Source organism: Hemitrygon akajei, chromosome 9, assembly GCF_048418815.1.
Source record: "Hemitrygon akajei chromosome 9, sHemAka1.3, whole genome shotgun sequence".
Classification (NCBI taxonomy): domain Eukaryota; kingdom Metazoa; phylum Chordata; class Chondrichthyes; order Myliobatiformes; family Dasyatidae; genus Hemitrygon; species Hemitrygon akajei.
In genome coordinates, this window is record NC_133132.1 from 73187141 (window position 1) to 73208213 (window position 21073).

The following is a 21073-nucleotide window of genomic DNA, read 5'->3' on the forward strand; positions in this document are numbered from 1 at the left end:
CTCATTAGTAGAGAAGGGAGAGGTGACGGAAGTTAGAACAAGGTAAGGGCTGGGTAGGAGAGAGATGAGAACCAATGTGTAAAGTGGATGGAAGCTACAGCCTGGAGGGGGAAGGAGGACAAAGAAGGGAGGACCAGCGGATCAGTAGTAGAAATTGGTGAGCGGGGGAGGAAAGGGAGTGGAAAAGAAGAAAAAAGGGGAAAGTTGTCCTTAAAATTGAAAAGCTCAATATTCATGCCATCAGATTGCAGAATTCCCAAACAAAATATGAAGTATTACTCTTCCAGTTTGCTTTGGACCTCATCCTGGCAGTCGAGAAGGCCAAGGATAGACAGTCTGTGTGGAATGGGAAGTGGAGTTGAATCTGTAACAGACTGAACATAGGTGTTCTGCAAAACTGTTGCCGAGGCTACACTTGGTCTTGTTGATGTTGAGGAGGCCACATAGGAGTACCCAATGCAGAGGCAAAGTTGGAAGAGATGCAGCTGAACTTTTGCCTCACCTTGAAGAGTGACTTAAGTCTTTAGATGGTGCTGACATGAGGACAAGCAGTGTGTAGTGAGACTGTGAGGATGGACAGGCAGATGATGGGGCAAAATTGCAGTCAGTGCGATGAGTTGAAGTGTAAATTGGGGACAAAACTGAAAAGTGTGACGAATACAGAACTGATGGTGTTATATTCAAACGCACACATACAATATATGGAATAAACATAGAAACATAAACATAGAAAACCTACAGCACATTACAGGCCCTTCAGCCCACAAACTTGTGCCGAACATGTCCTTACCTTAGAAATTACTAGGCTTACCCATAGCTCTCTATTTTTCTAAGCTCTATGTACCTATCCAAAAGTTTCTTAAAAAACCCTATCGTATCCGCCTCCACTACCATTACCAGCAGCCCATTCCACGCACTCACCACTCTCTGCATAAAAATCATACCCCTGACATCTCCTCTGTACCTACTCCCCAGCACCTTAAACCTGTGTCCTCTTGTGGCAAGCATTTCAGCCCTGGGAAAAAGCCTCTGACCATCCACACGATTTTGTAGTGCAGTTAGTGGTTGGCAGGTGTGATGGTGTGGGCATCACTGAGACGTGGCTGAAAGAAGATCATAATTGGGAGCTTAACATCCAAGGAAACACATTGTATCAAAAGGACAGGCTGGTAGGCAGAGGGGGTGGGTGGCTCTGTAGGTAAAAAATGAAGTCAAATCCTTAGAAGTAGGTGATGTAGGATCAGAAGATGTAGAATCTTTGTGGGTAGAGTTAAGAAACTGCAGAGGTAAAAAAAACTCTGATGGGAAATAGAAAAGGCATGCAATAAGGGCAATGTTATGAGAGTCAGGGGAGTTCAATGTGCATATAGATCGGGAAAATCAGGCTGAGACAGCATCCCAAGAAAGAGAATTTGTAGAGTGCCTTCAAGATGACTTTTTAGAGCAGTTTAGGGTTCAGCACAAGTGGAATGGTAATATTGAATTGAGTGCTGTGTAAAGAACCAGATTTGATTATGAAGCTTAAGATAAAGGAACCCATAGGAGGCAATGATCATAATACGATAGAATTCATCCTCAAGTTTGAGAGGGAGAAGGTAAAGTCAGGTGTATCAGTATTACGGTGGAGTACTAATAGGATACCACAGCAGATATAGCAGGAGGCTAAAAGTTTTTTTGAGTCATCTGAAGAGTAAAAGGGAGGTGAGAATTGATAATGGACCACTGGAAAATGATGCTGGTCAGGTGGTAATGGGGACAAGGAAATGATAGATGAACTAAATGGGGACTTTGCATCAGCCTTCACTGTGGAAGACACTTGCAGTGTGCCAGAGGTCTGTCAGTATCAGGGAGCAGGAGTGAGTGCCATTGCTATTACAAAGGAAAAAGTGCTAGGCAAACTGAAAAGTCTTAAGGTGGATAAGTTACCTGGACCAGAAGGATTACACCCCAGAGTCCTGAAAGAGGCTGCTGAAGAGATAACAGATACATTGGACATGATCTTCCAAGAATCACTTGATCCTGGCATGGTCCTGGATGACTAGAAAATTGCAAATGTCACTTGACTCTTTACGAAGGGCCAAAGATAAAATGAAGGAAATTATAGGCCACCGAGCCTAATGTCAGTGGTTAGGAAACTGTCACAGTCCTTTATTAGGGGATGAGATTTTGGGGTAATTAGAGACTAATGATAAAATATGTCAAAGTCAGCATGGTTTCTGTGAAGGGAAATCTTGCCTGACAAATCTACTGGAGTTCTTGGAGGAGGTAACAAGTGGGGTAGACAAAGGAGAGGCAGTGAATGTCATTTACTTGGATTTTCAGTAGGCATTTGATAAGGTGCCACACATGAGGCTGCTTAACAAGATAAAATCCTCTGGTGTTACAGGAAAGATAGTGGCATAGATAGAGTAATGACTGACAGGCAGGAGGCAGCAAGTGGGAATAAAAGGGGACTTATCTGTTTGGCTGCCAGTGATGAGTGTTGTTCCTCAGGGGTCAGTATTGGGACCACTAGTGTTCACATTGTTTGTTAATGATTTGAATAATGGAATTGATAGCTTTAGGCAAAGTTTACGAATGATACGAAGATAGGTGGAGGGGTAGGTAGTGCTGAGGAAGCAATGCGATTGCAGAAGGACGTAGACAAATTGGAGGAATGGGCAAAAAGAGGGCAGATGGAATACAGTGTTGGAAAATGTATGATAATGCATTTTGGTAAAAAGAACAAAAGTGCAGGCTATTATCTAAATGGGGAAGAAATCCAAACAACAGAGGTGCAGAGGGACTTAGGAGTTCTCTTACAAGAGTCCTAGTAGGTTAATTTACAGGTTGAGTCTGTGGTAAAGAAGGCAAATGCAATGTTGGCATTTATTTCAAGGGGAATAGAATATAAAAGCAAAGAGATAATGCTGAGCCTTTATAAGACACTAGTCAGGCTGCACTTGGAGTATTGTCAACAGTTTTGGGCCTCATATCTCAGAAAGGATGTATTATCATTGGAGAGAGTCCAGAAGAGATTTAGGAGAATGATTCCGGGAATGGAGGGGTTAATATATGAGGGGCATTTGGCATCCTTGGGCCTGTACTCACGGGAATTTAGAAGAATGCAGGCAGATCTCATTGAAACCTACCAAATGTTTAAAGAACTACATATGGTGGATGTGGAGAGGATGTTTTCTAGGGTGGGTGTGTCCAGAACTAGAGGGCACAGCCCCAAAATTGAGGGGCAACCCTTTAGAGCAGAGGTAAGGAGGATTTTTTTTGTCAGAGAGTAGTGAATCTGTGAAATGCTCTGCCACAGACAGGTGTAGAGGCCAAGACCGTGGGTATATTTAAAGTGAAAATAGATCATCTCCTCATTGGTCAGAGCATCAAAGGTTATGGTGAGAACGGGTTGAATGGGATTCGGGATCAGCCATGATGGAATGGTGGCACAGATTTGATGGGCTGAATGGCTAAATTCTGCTCCTATGTCTTATGGGTTTATGGTAAAAGAAATATAAACCAGCAGAGGGGCTGCTAGGTCCCGATGCTCTCAGAGAATCAAAATTCTGAGATTTATGGATTGGACTGTAATTAATATTGGCCCTTTCAGATCTCTGTTTCTTTCATCTCGTTTTCTTTCTTGTTGCCATTTGGCGGGCTGGGGGTTTGGGGGTTTGATGCTTTTATTGTTTGTCCATGTGGGTGATCTGTTAATTTTTGTGTGAGGGACGGTTGGGGTTTGTGAGTTTTTGTTTCATTTTGTTTGCGTGCAGACGGTGGGGGGAGTTGATGTCTTTCTTTCAACTACTTATATGGTTTTCTGTATTTTATGGCTATCTGGTGAAGGCAAATCTCAGAGATGTATTCGACATACATACTTTGATAATAAAATGAACCTTTCAACCTTTGAGGAGCCCATGGTCTCACAGGAAAGACTCCAGCATGTATAGAAGATAGGCTGATTGGCAGGAAGCAAAGAATCAGAATAAAGAGGGCCTATTCTGGCCAGCAGTTCTGCAGGGTAGGTATTGGGACCACTTCTTTTCACATTATATGTTAATGATTTGCATGACAGAATTGATGACTTTATGACCAAGTTTGCAGAGCAGACTTGATGGGCTTAGTGGCCTAATTCTGCTCCTATGTCTTACAGTCTTATGGACAAATATTTCATCTACTGCGGGGGCTGGAGATATTGGCTGGGTTAAGATAGGGATGAGAGGACCAGGGAGTCCATTCATCCCTCCACACTCTGTGGAATCACTTTCAAGGATTCTATAATTCATGTTGGCAGATTTATTCATTTATTTATTCGATTACTTATTCATTCATTCATTCATTCATCCACTCATTCATCTATTTATTTATTCATTCATTTATCTATTCATCTATTTATTTGTTTATCTATTAATTTATTTGTTTATCTATTCTTTGTTTCTTCTGTATTTGCACAGGTTATCTTCTTTACCTTTGTAATTTGTCACTTTTTGTTTATTGAACCTTAGAAACAAATCCATTAAAAGTCTATGTTAAAATTGTTTTACTTCCCCTTAATTAATGAGGGTTCAATATGTTTTGCTGGGTTTCAGAGTGTTCCACTGAACCTGCCGAGTGACTGTCTCTGAGCCAGTTCACTGTGCCATATTTATTAACTATAAGAATCAATGGGAAGGATATGGTGGAACAACTAGAGTTCTCTAACAACGCTGGTTTGACCCTAAACTCTGGAAATATTTGTGTGGAGATTGTTGTTTTCCCCTGTGACTGCCGGATTCCTTAGGGTGTTCAATTTCCTCCCTCATCCCATTTCTTTGGCCATTAGTGTGTAGGTGTGTACTAGATTAGACCATAAGAGATAGGAGCAGAATTAGGCCATTCAATCCATCGAGTCTGCTCCACCATTTCATCATGGCTGATCCTGGATCCCCTTCAGCCCCATACACCTGCCTTCTCGCCATGTGCTTTGATGCCCCGATCAATCAGGAATCTATCAAATTCCACCTTGAATATACCCTCGGACTTGGTTTCCACCGCAGTCTGTGGCAGAGCATTCCACAGATTCACCACTCTTTGGCTAAAAGAAATCATCCTTACTTCTGCTGTAAAAGGTCACCCCTCAATTTTGAGGCTGTGCCCTCTAGTTTTGGATTCCCCCACCATAGGGAACATCCTCTCCACATCCACCCTATCTAGTCTTTTCAACATTTGGTAGGTTTCAATGAGATTCCCCCCCCACCCCACATCTTCTAAATTCCAGTGAGTACAGGCCTAAAGCTGCCAAACATTCCTCATATGTTAACCCCTTCATTCCTAGAATCATCCTTGTGAATCTCCTCTGGACTCTCTCCAATTACAACACATCCTTTCTGAGATATGAGGCCCAAGACTGTTGACAATACTCCAAGTGCAGCCTGACTAGTGTCATATAAAGCCTCAGTATTATCTCCTTGATATACTATTTCCCTTGAAATAAATGTCAACATTGCATTTGCCTCCTTTCTGTGAAATAACCTTCTGGGAGTCCTGCATGTGACTCCTAAGTCCCTCTGCACTTGTGATGTTTGAACATTCTCTCCATTTTGATAATAACCTGCACTATTGTTCCTTTTACCAAAATGCATTATCATACATTTCCCAACACTGTATTCCATCTGCCACTTTTTTGCCCATTTTTCCAATTTGTCTAAGTCCAGCTGCAATCGCATTGCTTCCTCAGAACTTCCTAAACTCCCCCACCCCTCTTTGTATCATCTGCAAACTTTGCCACAAAGCTATCAATTCCATTATCTAAGTCATTGACAAACAATGTGAGAAGTACAGGTTCCAATACTGACCTCTGAGGAACACCTCTAGTCACTAGCAGCCAACCAGAAAAAGCCCCCTTTATTCTCACTCACTGCTCCTGCCTGTCAGCCATTCCTCTGTCCATGCCAGTGTCTTTCCTGTAACACTAACAGGATTTTATCTTGTTAAGCAGCCTCACTCGACTTATTTTATCATTAGTCTCCAAGTGTCCAGAAACTTTGTCCTTAATAATAGACTCCAACACTTTCCCAACCACTGAGGTTTGCCTAACTGGCCTATTATTTCCTTTATTTTGTCTACCTCCCTTCTTAAGAGAGTGGAGTGACATTTGCAGTTTTTCAGTTCTCTGGGAGCATGCCAGAATCAAATCATTCTTGAAAGATCATGACCAATGCATCAGTTATCTCTTCAGCTCCTCTCTCATGTCTCAGTAATTCCCTTTATTTCATTGCGATACATGTGACTTGTGTTTCTTCCTTTCAAATTGCAGTATGAATTCAATCATATTTGATCACTGCCTCGGAAGGTTTTCTTAGCGTTAAGCTAACTAATAAAATATGGGTTATTACACAACACCAACCTCAGATAGTCCTTCCCCCAGTAGGCTTGAGCACAAACTGCTCTAAAAAGCCATCTCAATGGCGTTCAACAAATTCCCTCTTGCGATCCAACCTGATTTTCCCAATCCCCTTGCACATTGAAGTCCCCTATTACAATTGTGACATTATCCTTGTTATATGCCCTTTCCAGCTCCTTTTGCAATCTCAACCCCAGATCTTGTCTAATATTTGGAGAAACATTATGATGCCCATAATGTTTTTTTTAACCCTTGCAATTTCTTAACTCCATCCACAAAGATTCGACATTCTCGGATCCTATGCCACCTTTTTCTAAAGATGTAATTCCATTTCTTACCAATAGAGCCGCACCACCGCCTAGCCTTCCTGCCTGGCCTGGGTGGGGGGATTCTGGAGGACTTGAAGGTAATATAAGGTGAATAAAATGGATTAGATTCGGATTAATGTGAAAGCAACTACTTGGTGGTTGGTGCTGCCATAGTGGGCCAAAGGATCTGTTATTGCGCTGTCTCTTTCTTTCCAAGATTCCCACAGGTCCAAAACTGCAGTTGCTCACGAGAGTCATGAATGGGCGGCACCTTCGGCTGCCAATTGGAAGAGGGCATCGCTGATTGACGTTCGTGTTTTGTCGTCTGGGCGCTGGTGACTGGCTGCTGCAGTAGTCATTCAACAGCTCTGCGGGGCTGAACAGCACCGAGCAGTTCAAAGGGGGCTGTCGCTGAACCTGTCAGTGTCAGGTGGCTTCGCGTAGCTGAGCTGCTGAGAAACAGGAAAAGATCATGCCCAAAATGGCTCATCAGAGAACACACTTAATGCTGGAAAATTATATTGGAGGAAAATTTATACCATGCTCCAGACATATTGATTCCTATGACCCTTCGACCGGAGATGTGTATTGCAGAGTGCCAGACAGTGGGAAGGATGAGGTGAGACTATAGCAAAGTGGACTGACCGTACAATATGTCTGTCGGCTCTCGAAAATTAATTCATTGTAGAAATTATAGTGGGGTTAAAATAATTCACTGGATTTGATAATAAAATGATTGCAAGTGTTCGTAGGAGGATGAAAATTTAGTCGATTATTGATTTTTATTTTGCTGTTCTAAACATTATATTTTCAGTCTATTCTAATGTCATGTATTTAATTTGTTATAATTGGACGTTGAATACAAACTTAACTACAGTGCTTTATTTGGTACCGAGTTTGTGGCCTGAAAACATATACAGGTATCTTTGAAAACTAACTCGTTTTTTCCATTAATTGTCCACCTGTGTGAAATACGTGAAAACAACGACTGGTGTATAGTCAGGCTGAATGTAAAGTCTGTAGAGCTTGAAAAGCTATTACAATACAGGGAGGATGATTACCAAAATAATTGCAAGTTGACTTTTTTTTTGCACTGAGGGTAAGATGTGGTCTGAAATTTTGTTCTGGATCTGCTGTCATTTTACCAGAGGCTTGTGGACTTCAGAGGCATCATCTGAGAGAGAGAGAGAGAGAGAGAGAGATGAAAGAAAGCTGCTTTCTCTCACATTCACTCATACCTGCTTTCTGTGATATTGTCATGGAACAGCACTGAAGATAGCTGGGCCCCTTGCCCAGCAGCTGCCCTGTGACTAGGGACAATGCAGATGAAGACTGTTGACTGAAGGCCTAATACAGCTTTGGGCATGTCTACATGCCTTGGTTAGAATGCTGGTTGTGAGCTGGAGTGACGGAAGTAAAGTATCTTGCAAACAAACCTAAGAAAAAATCCCAAGTAGGGGTAAAGAGTGACAGATGTGGCGGTGGTAATGATATAATAGAAAGTATTCTTTTCCTGTAATTTAACAAACAATGCAAACAGTTTCGAGCAGAAGTTTTCACCAATGCTAAGTTGTGTTATTGAGGACAATTTGAAATCTGCCATATCTTCTTGGGTTAGGAAATACTCCCAATATTTATCACTTCTTTAAAAAAAACTTTCCACCTTTTCATTTGGCTGGAGTGATCTGTGGCTTATGGGCAAGATTGGAATTTATTGCCCTTCTCCAATCATTGTTCAGAAGGTTGTGGTGAGCCACCTTATTAGACCACTGCAGTCCTTCTTCTCAAGGAGCTCATTCTGTGCTGTTGGGTAGTGATTCCCAAGATTTGGACCCCAGAGTGATGAACGAGCAATTGTACATTTCCAAGTCAGCTTGGAAGGGAAGGAGCAGGGGATAGCCCTCGTCCTTCTTGCTCATCTATCTTCACACTTTTGAGAGAGGCTGACAGTAACCTGAATGAGTATCTTAAGTAGATTGTGTGGATGCTACTACTGTGTACCACTGATGGGGGGAATGAATGTTTAGGGTAGTAGATAGAGTACCAATTATGCAGACTGCTTGGTCTTACATGGCTGTATCTTCTTTCTTCTTAGAACTGCACTCATCCAATGATCCATCCATTATACCTCTGAATTGTGCCTTGTAAGTGGAGGAAAGGGCACCTGGGCAAGGTCAGAACTTATTGCCCTCCTGTTATCATTGTTCAGATTGTGGTGGTAAACTACCTTCTTAGACCTCTAACAAGAGAAAATCTGCTGATGCTGGAATGCTTAGACCTCTGCAGTCCATCTTGTGAAGCCACTCATACAGTGCTTTTGGGTACTGAGTTCCAAGATTCAGACCCACCAGTGATGAAAGAGAAATGAAAGTTAGAGTGGTGTGCAGCTTTGAAGGGAAAACTTTGGGTTGGTTAAGAAATAAACCTCTCATTCCCTTCCTTCAGCTGTGCTTGTACTTCATGGTACTGATGCGTCTGGCCCAGATGAGTTTCTGGTCAATGATGACTCTTAGAATGTTGATGGTGGGCTCTTAGTGATGTTCATGTCTTTGAATTCCACGGTTAGACTCTCTTGATGATGGTCATTACTTACCTATGCCTCAATGTTGTGCAGATCAAGCACCCTCATTTCTGTCCTTATGAGGAAAGAAAAACCAGTAATGAAGTAGCCAGGTCTAGGACACTGTCCTAGTGCTAGTATGATTGACCTGCAGAAATCACAAACATCTGTGCAAGCCAGAACTCCAGCCATTCGCATGTTTTCTCCCTGATGCCCACAAATTCTGCTTGTACCACTGACTTACTGCCTATTAAGCTGCTGGTGTTTAGAGCAGCAATAAAGCTCCTTCACCTCTGGTGGTGTTCAGGGCTTCCTTCATCAGGTCTCAATTTTTACTACTGTTAGTCGTGTAAATTCCAGGTGGAGACTGAGGAATACCATTGCACTCAGATGTAGAAGGATTTTCATTGTTGTTTCTGTAATAATTTTGTTTTACCAGTCAGGGTTGTTAGCCCTGAGCTGAACCCCTGAGCCTGGAAGACCAGTGGACCACTCTTAGTCTGTCCTCTACCCTTTGACCCATTTGGCATGGGTGACTCTACCAAGAGCCAAACCATAAAGCACTGAAACAATCCGACATAGCTCTCTGAGTCATTGAGACATGCAAGCCTCCAAAACACAACATGGCTGGGGTCCTCTTGGAGGTCTGCTTTTACCAAGGTTTCTTGACACCATAGTCATTCAAATGCTGCATTGTTGCCAGTTTTACCTCATCTCACCACTGGTATTCAGCTCTTCACTCCATGTTTTTCATAAGCTGAGTGGTCTGGTGGGCCTCAGCGACAGGAATACTGCTGAGCACATGCCTCGTGACAACACCGTTGACCACATTTATTACGATTTTGCTGATGATTGAGAACTGACTCATTGGCAGTAATTTGCCAGGTTTGATTTGTTCTGCTTTTTGTGGGCAACTTGGGCAGTATTTTTTTCATTGCTGGGTAGATGACAGTGAAATGACTATACTGGAACAGCAAGATTATATGCACAGGTTGCTGTGGAGTGCAGCTGAAAAGTTGCCTGGCACCACAGCCCAGATCTCAGACTTACATGGTTTGAACTAAGTTGACTGGCTTCTATTTTGTGCTGGGCTATGATTTCAAAGGATTATAGTCAGAGAGAGATATAACTTGAAAAAAAATCCATTGAACGAATGGTGTTTATTGAAACTATGCTTTGCATTAATAAGTAAATATAGCAGGAAATGCATGATAAAAGTTTACAGAAACTGCCCAAAGTCCATGAATTATCCTTGTTTGCCAAACAGAACTTGTGTGAAGTCCTGGAGGTGAAAGACCCATGGCCACAGGGACATTCAGATTGGTTAAAGCTGAATTGAATTGAATTAACTTTATTACCTACATCCTTCATTTACATGAGGAGTAAAAATCTTTATATTATGTCTCCATCTAAATGTGCAATTATAGTAATTTATAATAAATATTATATACAACAGGATAGTCAATATAACATAGAAATACAGTTGTGTCAGCATGAATTAAGCAGTCTGATGGCCTGGTGGAAGAAGCTGTCTCGGAGCCTGTTGGTCCTGGTTTTTATGCTGTGGTACCGTTTCCCAGATGTAGCAGCTGGAACAGTTTGTGGTTGGGTTGACTCGGGTCTCCAATGATCCTTCAGGCCCTTTTTACACACCTGAATTTGTAAATGTCCTAAATAGTGGGAAGTTCACATCTACAGATGTGCTGGGTTGTCCGCACCACTCTTTGCAGAGTGCTGCGATTGAGCGAAGTACAGTTCCCATACCAGGCAGTGATGCAGCCAGTCAGGATGCTCTCAATTGTGCCCCTGTAGAAAGTTCTTTGAATTTGGGGTCCCATACCAAACTTCTTCAACTGTCTGAGGTGAAAGAGACACTGTTGTGCTTTTTCACTACACAGCCGGTGTGTACAGACCACATTAGGTGAAGGCAAATCTGCAGATGAAAGCAGTGGACAGTGGGTCTTCATTGCAAGAGGTTTTGAGTATAGCTACAACGTTATCCAGGGTTCTGGTGATTCAGCATCTGGAGTACAGTGTGCATTTGTGGTATCCACACCTAGGCAAGGATATTTCAGTACCTAGGCAGGAATGTGGTTGTCATCGAGGGAGCACAACAGGTTCACTAGACTGAACCTGGAATTGTAGGATGTCTTGTGAGGAGAGATTGTGTTGAATACAACAATATTCATTAGAATTTAGTATGAAAAACACGCAAAATTATAATGGGGCTTAACAGGCAAAGCATAGTTTCCCCGGCTCTAGTCACGGGAGAATGTGTTGATTTTGGAACCCATTTGAGAATCGATGGTAGTAGCATAGTACTGAGGTACAGAGGAATTTCTTCACTTGGTAGGGGATGACCTGTGGAATTATCTACTACAAAAAAGCTTTGGGAGCCAAAGTGCAGAATATATTCCAAAGGAAATAGGAAGATTACTAGATCCAGGGCATCGTGATGTATGGAGAGAGAAGGATGTGATATTGAAATAGAGGATCAGCCATAATTGTATTAAATGTTGGTACATTCTCAAAGTCCAAGCGACCTAATCCTATTCCTACATCTCCATGTTTCTGTGTCTACATTCAGCCAAGGCCATAGTTTCTGTGTCTTTATGAATGCATATCAACATTCTGTGAGTTATCCCAAGAGAAGACTAAAAGACATTAAAAATATCAGAGTTTTAATCAAGGATAATTTTCAGTAACTATTAATGGAGTGATCTGTTACTTATCTAAATTAAAACTCTTTAATTTATAACTGAGGTGAGTATCACATTATTCCAATTAAATATAGATTGATGTACGTGCTCAAATAAAACTTTATGCAACTTTGCTGATTTTTTTTGTCAGATTTCTTTTCTCTTGAAACCAATGGAGAATTTGCTAGAGGCATTCCTGCTGGAGTCTTGGAGAATGGCCCTATTTCTGGCCAGAGCTCGCAAGACCTTTCTCTACTCACTTTGGAATCTTCATGAGCTTAAAGCAGTAAGAGACTAGTTTAGTGGCAGAGCAGAAATGGGCTGAAGGAGTGTACCAGAACAAGTGTAAATTTTAAGTGTTTAAGCTTTATGTAAGATACTACACAACAGCAATTAAAACATGCAATAAGCTAGTGGTCCACAAATCCATAATTGATTTTTGTTGTCAATAGATTGTTTCATTGCTCTGCTTTGTGATTGGAAAGTTAACAGCCAATGTACATAGTTTGTACTTGTGCAGTATCTTCTTACTATTGACAGTGAAGTGGGATGAGTTAACAATTTGATGCTGATTCCCCTTGAATATTGAGCCTGAATGTAAATACTTTATCATTTACAATGAACTATGTTTTACAGTGCCTTTGGCTTTAATAAATTTTCACAAACAAACATAAAAAGTGGGTAATGAGGCAATAAAGGAAATATTTGGAATGAGCAAAAAGAATTGGTCAGTGTTGATCTTTAAGGACTCTTCATTTCATGTTCTCAATATTTATTGTTTGTTTCTTTCCCTTTGTATTTGCACAGTTTGTGGTCTTTTGCACGTCCGCCCTTTGTCCACCCTGTTGGGTGCGGACTTTCATCGATCCCATTGTGTTTCATGTCTTTACTGTGAATTACTGGCATTTACTGGCATGAATTTACATGAATTTACTGGCATTCATAGCAAGAGGATTCGAGTACAGGAGCAGGGAGGTTCTACTGCAGTTGTATAAGGTCTTGGTGAGACCACAGCTGGAGTGTTGTGTGCAGTTTTGATCCCCTAATCTGAGGAAAGACATTCTTGCTATAGAGGGAGTACAAAGAAGGTTCACAAGATAGATTCCTAGGATGGCAGGACTTTCATGTGAAGAAAGACTGGATCGACTAGGCTTATACATGCTGGAATTTAGAAGATTGAGGGGGGATCTTATTGAAACGTATAAAATTCTAAAGGGGTTGGACAGGCTAGATGCAGGAAGATTGTTTCCGATGTTGGGGGAATCCAGAACGAGGGGTCACAGTTTAAGGATAAAGGGGAAGCCTTTTAGGACCGAGATGAGGAAAAACTTCTTCACACAGAGAGTGGTGAATCTGTGGAATTCTCTGCCACAGGAAACAGTTGAGGCCAGTTCATTGGCTATATTTAAGAGGGAATTAGATATGGTCCTTGTGGCTAAAGGGATTAGGGGGTATGGAGAGAAAGCAGGTACAGGGTTCTGAGTTGGATGATCAGCCATGATCATACTGAATGGTGGTGCAGGCTTGAAGGGCCAAATGGCCTACTCCTGCACCTATTTTCTATGTTTCTATGTTTACCCAGAAGAAAATGAGCCTCAGGGTTGTATATGGTGACAGATATGTACTCTGATAATCAATTCACTTTGAACTTTGAACGTAAGGATTTTCCTGCAGAACGATACAGAAGCCCAAACCATTGTCAGATGGGTATTTAACCGGTGGGCTGAGTGAGTGACAGGAAAGATAGAGTTTCAACTGCTTGACCTTTGCATGGAACTTTATATAAGAGTGACTGTTGGCAACTGACAAATTTAAAGCTGCAGCATGAAATTATTATGGGGTCTCCACCCCCCACCCAGATTTATATTTTTGTTTGTATTGCAACGAGGATATGGTTCCTGGGCTGAGTGGAAGAGTTGGGATGCTCAATAGGGGATAGATGGAAGGAAGGCAATGATGGCCAGAACAGGACATATGGAAAAATGTCTGGTGGTTAAGTGGGTTATAGGAAGGAGGGAATATTTCGTGGAGAGAATGAGATCAGAGAGAGTCTCCTTTCTGCTGATAAAATCCTTTGGAATTGTTTTATTTTATAATCTTGCATTCCCTCTACATAATTCTAATATACAGGGAATATTGATGTGGCTGACAAGGCCACCATTCTTGCTCATTCCTAATTGACTTTAAGATTATGGTGGTGACACGTCATGCAGTCTAGAGTTCTGTTACAAAGGGGTTTCCAGGATTTTATGGAGGGAAGAGGAATTTATGGAAATGCTCATTTTCAAAGAAAGGGATTCAAGCAGTTGTAGTTTTTTTCTGCGTGATCTCAAAGCAATAGAGTGATGGAGTTGTACAAAACGGAACTCAGGATCAGCTTTATTCTTACTGTTTTATATGATGCGAAATGTGTTGATTTGTGGCAGTAGTACTGTGCAAAGACATAAAATCATTATAAGTAAATAGTGCAAAAGAACAAAATGATGAGGTAGTGTTCATGGGTTCACAAGCCATTCTGAAATCTGATGATGGAAGGGATGAAGTTGTTCTTGAAACTTTGAATATGGTTTTCAACTTCTATGCCTCCTCCCAGATGGTAGTAATGAGAAGTGGGCATGTTCTGGATGGTCAGGGTCCTTAATGATGGATAGTACCTTCTGAGGCACAGACATTACAAATGTCTGCAATGGTAAGGTGGGTTGTGGAACTAACTGAGTCTATAACCCTCTGCAGCCTCTTGCCATCCACAGTATTGGAGTTTCCATCCCAGACTGTAATGCAACCAGTTCGAATGTTCCCCACTGTACACCTGTAGAAATTGTTAGAAGAGTCATTGGTGACCTACCAAATCTCCTCAAATTCCCAGCAAAGTAGAGTCACTGCCTTTTTCATAATTGCAACAATGTGTTGTGCCCAGGAGAGATCCTCATAGGTGTCGGCATTGAGGTACTTAAAGCTGCTCACCCTTTCCATTGCTGACCCATCATGAGGACTGGTGTGGCTTCTCCCAACTTCCCCTTCTTGAAGTCCACACTCAATTCCACGATAGTGGTGTCATCTGTGAACTTATAAATAGCATTTGAGCTGTGATTAGCTACATAGTTATGACCGTAGAGAGAGTACAGCAATGGGCTAAGCATGCATCTTGAGGTGCACTGGTGTTGCTTTTCAGTGAGGAGGAGATCATACTGATGAGGAGGTCAAGGTTCCAGTTGCAAAGGGAAGTTCAGACGCCCAGGTTTAGAAGCTTGATGATTAGTACTGAGAGGATGATAGTGTTGAACTGTAATTGATAAACAATAATCTAACATAGGTTTTGTTTTTCATTAGCTTCTCCATAGCAGAGATGAGGGCCAGTGAGAATGCACCTGCTGTAGAACTGTTGATCTGGTAGGCAAGACGTAGGTCCTTGCTCAGGCAGGAGTTAATTCTAGCCATAAAAAAAGCACCTCAAAGCACTTCATCACAGTAGATGTGAGTGCTGCTGGTCGATAGTCATTGAGGCAGCTCACCCTGCTCTTCTTGGGCACTGGTATGATTAATGCCCTTTGAAGCAGGTGGAAAACTCCGACGGCAGCAGAAAGAGATTGAAGGTGTCTTGGAAAACTTCAGTTGGTAGGTAGGCACAGGTTTTCAGTAGCTGTCAGGTACACCATCAGAATTTGAGGCCTTTTATGGTTCATCCTCCCCTAGGATGCCTTGGAGACACTGATCACAGGGTTGCCAGATGCTGTGTGGATTCACACAGTTGTAGTTTTATTCTCCTTTTCAAAGTGTGCATAAAATGGATTGAGCTCATTGGGAAGTGAAGGATCACTGCCATTTATGCTGTTAGGTTTGGTCATGCAGGAAGTAATGGCCTGAAATCCCTGCCACAGCTGTGTTGCTCACATCACATGAAATTACTTTTCTTGCTCTCACAGTGGCCCTCTGTAGGTCACACCTGGGCTTCTGGAGGCTCTGGATCACCACAGATCCACCCAGCAGATCTTCTGCTTCATCCAGGGCTTCTGGTTTGGGTCCGTCTGGTATGTTCTTGAAGGCATCTATGCCAGTCTTGATGAAGTCAGTGACAATCATAGCATATTCATGCAAATCAAAAGATGAAACCCTGAATGTTATCCAGTCTACAGATTCAAAGCAGTCCTGTAAACATTCCTCCACCTCCCTAGACCATACCTTTGCAGTCCTCACTAGTGGTGCTGGGGTCCTCAACACTGGGAGGAGAAGGGCTCCCAGGTGATCAGACTTGCCCAGGTTTGGATGTGGGATGGCACAGTAAGTGGTTTTGATGGTGGTATAAGAGTGATTGAGAGTGTTGGTTCCTGTGGTTCTGCTGGTGCCGTGTTAGTGGTCGTTGGTTAGAGATTTCTTCAAGCTGGCCTGGTTGAACTCCTCGCAAAGATCAGGGAGCCTCACAGTGCACTGTGTCATGACCAAGGTGCTCAGCTGTTTCAGTGCCAGCTTGACGTTGGCCAGGGGTAGAATGTACACTGCAACCAGCCTGGCGGCAGAAAATTCCCTCAGCAGACAGAATGGACCACACTTGACTGCCAGATTTTCCAGGTTGGAGGAAGCAGGACTGAGATAGAAGGACCACGTCTGTGCTCCACAATGAATAAATCATGAAGCAAATGCCACCACCTTTGCCATTACCTACACTGTTGTCTGGTCCATGAAGCCTTTAGACTAGAGTGCTGGATTTGAGCCATGTCTCCATGAAGCAGAGTACAATAACCAAGTCAAGTCCAGTCAAGTCACTTTACTGGTACAGTGCGCAGTAAAAACAAAATGTTTTTCAGGACGATGGTGCTACATGAAACAGTACAAAAACTACACTGAACTACGTAAAAACAACACAGAAAAAAACTACACTAGACTACAGACCTACCCAGGGCTGCATAAAGTGCACAAAACAGTGCAGGCATTACAATAAATAATAAACAAGACAATAGGCACAATAGAGGTCAGTAAGTTGGTGTCAGTCCAGGGTCTGGGTATTGAGGAGTCTGATAGCTTGGGGAAGAAACTGTTACATAGTCTGGTCGTGAGAGCCCAAATGCTTCGGTGCCTTTTCCCAGACGGCAGGAGGGAGAAGAGATTGTATGAGGGGTGCATGGGGTCCTTCATAATGCTGTTTCCTTTGCAGATGCAGCGTGTAATGTAAATGTCCGTAATGGCGGGAAGAGAGACCCCGATAATCTTCTCAGCTGACCTCACTATCCGCTGCAGGGTCTTGCGATCTGAGACGGTGCAATTTCCGAATCAGGCAGTGATGCAGCTGCTCAGGATGCTCTCAATACAACCTCTGTAGAATGTGATGAGGATGGGGGGTGGTGGGAGATGGACTTTCCTCAGCCTTCGCAGAAAGTAGAGACACTGCTGGACTTTCTTTGCTATGGAGCTGGTGTTGAGGGACCAGGTGAGATTCTCTGCCAGGTGAACACAAAGAAATTTGGTGCTCTTAACGATCTCTACCGAGGAGCAGTCGATGTTCAGCAGAGAGTGGTCGCTCCGTGCCCTCCTGAAGTCAACAACCATGTCTTTTGTTTTGTTCACATTCAGAGACAGGTTGTTGGCTCTGCAGTAGTCCGTTAGACGCTGCACCTCATCTCTGTACGCTGACTCGTCGTTCTTGCTGACGGGACCCACCACGATATTGCCCTGATATCACTCTGGTTCTGCAGTCCTGCTATGGCTGTTATGAGTAAGTTACCTGTTTCCAGCGTCTTTGGACCATTTGTCCCTGCCAACCTTGTTGCCCACCTACACTAATTCTCATAATCTTTGAGACCTGGGTATGTGGTAGTTTCAAATAGTGCTCAATAAATTTTATTGAAAAGTAAAATAAAAAGGTTTTATTATTTGCTCTAGTTATCAGAAATTGTTGTGTAATTAATCCATATCATTCAGCCAATTGGTAGAAAGTTTAAATGCAATGTAAGAATCTCAAGGCCCTGTTGCTTCTTTATCAAATAGCACTTGAACTCCAAACTGACCATGTATGTTTAACTGTGCACCCAAGCTAATGGTTAATTACCAAGTATTGATTGGGAACAAAGGGCATCTCTTTTGTTTGTTTCAGTACCACTGATACATTTGATTTTACTAATCTTTTAAAATTAAAATTGTCAGAGTAGTAAATAAGTAAAAAGAGTTACTGCCTTGCGGTTGTGCATCTCATTTGGTGCTCTGCTTAAATTTGGCTTTTGAGAAAATAATTAAAGGAAATTGTGAAATTTCATTTCAAAGTAACAGAAGTATTTCAATTTAGAAAGCTTATTTGCTTTTGCTAACTTGTGTAAAGTTCCAGACAACTGGTAAATACTTCCTATTTGCATGCCTTCACTATTATGTAATACTGCCATCAATTTTACCAACATAGAATAGCTTTTCTCAAACTAAGAAGGTTTTGAACTGCCCACGTTAAGTTAGGGTGGCAGTGGTTGTTGTGGTGACAAATGTGAGAACTTTTGTTTATACCATTGGATTTTGTTCCTGCTCATAATATTCAGTCTGATTGCAAAGTGAAAATGCATTGTCTGCATATCTGTCTCTCAGAAGAAGCTGACAAACCACTTTAGAAGAGACGATGCAGCATACAGAAAGCGACGTCTCCCTTCTGATCAGTGGCAGGCATCTCACACTGGGGTATTGACATGTAAACCTTGATTCAACCTGGGACATGAGTTAATGTACCTGAGCAATTTATCATCATGTTGACTTGATACCTCAGCCATTTTAGTTCCAGAGACTTGTTTGAGTGACTTCCAGCCGCTCAATAGATACAAGCTTCCTTCGTCTAAGCTGTTCTACAGCTTCGCTCCCAAATTGCCTCCCTTCATTACAATGTAATGTTGCCTCTTTTATCCCCTTAACCCCTTCCTTTTATTTCTCCATTTTCTACCTTACCCCACGTTCTTTCACTTTCATAGGTATGCATATCTCCTGACTTCTCCTTAGGATCTGCTCCCTCTTCTCTGTTCTTTGTATTTCATTTATCACCTGACCTTTTTGTTAATTATTATCACATGTACTGAGATACAGTGAAATGCATTGTCCAGACAGATCCGGCCAAAATGTAATTATATTGAGGTAGTAAAAAGAAAATCAAATATAGAATGCTTTGTTGCTGTTCAGGTAGACTAAGAGCCCGTGCCACAATGAGATGGATAGGGAGATCAGGAATTCACCTTTTAGCATATGAGAGATCCATTCAAGAGTCTGATAGTTCTCCTTCGGTCTGGAAAGATCTGCTCACAGGCTTTTGCATCTTCTGCAGACGGGAAGAGTAAGAAGAAAGACGATGTGGGGAGGGAGGGATCATTGATTATTTTAGCTGCTTTTCGAGGCAGTGGGAAGTGTAGACGACCACCTTGTATCCTTCACCCATTCTTTAAATCTGTGTCCCCTGATCATTGAAGCAACTACTGATGAGAACAGTGTCTGTTTACCATACTTAAACCAATCACAAACTCATACACCTTTATCAAATTCCCTTTCAACTATTTGTGCCTCAAGAACAAACCCAGCTACCCCAGTCTAATTTATTGCTAAAATCCGTCATCCCTGGAACCATTCTAGTGAATCCTTTTGACAAATGCCAGATTTTCATATCCGTCCTGAAGTATGGTGAGCAGATTTAGATGCACCTGTGGCCTACAGGTTCAACATAAGCCTCCTGTTCATGAAACTCTTTCCCAATCACAATTTGTGACCACTGGGCTTTCTGGCACTAGTGACGGAACACTGGTGCCATCCTGGGGAAAAAAAGAAGGATGTGATATGAATATTATTTTAGCAAATGCAATCTGGCCCAAAATTTTATGATCAGAGGGAAAGGCTTGGAACCGTTAAAGGTGGGAGGATATTGCAGCTGAAATTTTGGAAAGTGAGAGCAGTGTCTGAAGATTGAGAAACAGGCATGTGACTCACTTAATTGCCTAGTTCCCTCTGTGGTTGGTAACTTGAAGTTTGTGGCTTTGTGTTGGCCCGGAAGTGACCCAGGAATTACTGTAAGAATACCTATTACTATCACAGCTGTTTGCTTTGGTTTTGTATCACATTTGCTGTTAGAGCTATGGTGATACAGAAGCCTCAGGCTGACTTCTTGCTAATAGATATTCAATTAGCATGTCAGATGACCAAATATCATTCAACACCTGTGTGTGCGCAGTTAGGCCATGGGGTAGAGCTCTGAGCAGCAGAGGGCCAGATGTGTACAGTTTTATGCCTCCTTGAAAAAAAAGATGCAAAATCTTCAAATGTTCCACAGAAATTAAAAATAGGACATTTTAAGTAAATTTTGAAGATCACTGCCAGATAGTCATCCTGTTTGACAGGCAGCTTGCTGTCAAACAAGAAAGCAGCCAGGAATGTTTGTCAGAATGATGGTGTATGTACTGGAGTGGAGGTGTGATAAAGGAGGGCTGGGGGAGAGAGAGAGACAGAGTTGCAGACGGGGACGGACGGACGGTGTGGTCCTTGTGGAGGGAAACTTTATCGAGATGAGGTTTATGTGGAAGTTGGCTGAGAGCAAGAGAGTGGAGGTGGTAGGTGAATGCAAGGAGGGTTGGGAGAGATGGGAATCCTGAGGAGAGGGGACACCAGAGATGGGGGTTGAGTGAAAGATGGATTACAGAAGCATGTTTTAACCTCCCACCTCCCCAGGCCACCTTTCTCTCACATTGGGCATATACAGTATTCTGTTCTACATTATCAACCTTGTACATAGATGAGTTTATTCCATTTACACAGATAGCAAGGTATGTATGTTCTTGGTAATGACATAGGAAACATACTATTGTGCCAGTAGGTGGCAGTATGATACCACAAGCTTAGTTGTGGCATGGGTTTAAACCTGCATACAAATGAGGAATATGTGAAGGACGCATTGGTTTTATTACAGTTAATCAACAGGCACATCAACGAGCAAAATCTAACGTTACCTTGATCAGTATGGGGAATAATATATCTCACAAAGCACTTTGTTGCTCAGTATCCATGGGAAATACTTAGCCTATGGACGTTTGAACCCACTAGAAAATAAATCAAGTAAAAAGTTTAAATAATATGAGACTAAAATACTTCTGGAAATTCAAAACAAAGGCAGGGAACAGTAGATACATAACAAACCAGA

At 42.1% G+C, this 21073-nt stretch overlaps 1 protein-coding gene across 1 annotated transcript in view; it reads left to right on the plus strand.

The window, feature by feature from the left end:
- Positions 1-6941: 6941 nt before the first annotated feature.
- The window catches only part of aldh8a1 (aldehyde dehydrogenase 8 family, member A1), a 37033-nt gene continuing 22901 nt past the window's right edge, over positions 6942-21073 (plus strand). The window contains exon 1 of the mRNA XM_073056326.1: positions 6942-7294. Within this exon, the coding sequence (XP_072912427.1) occupies positions 7148-7294 (147 nt within the window). The 5' untranslated portion in view covers positions 6942-7147. The remainder of the gene's footprint in view (positions 7295-21073) is intronic.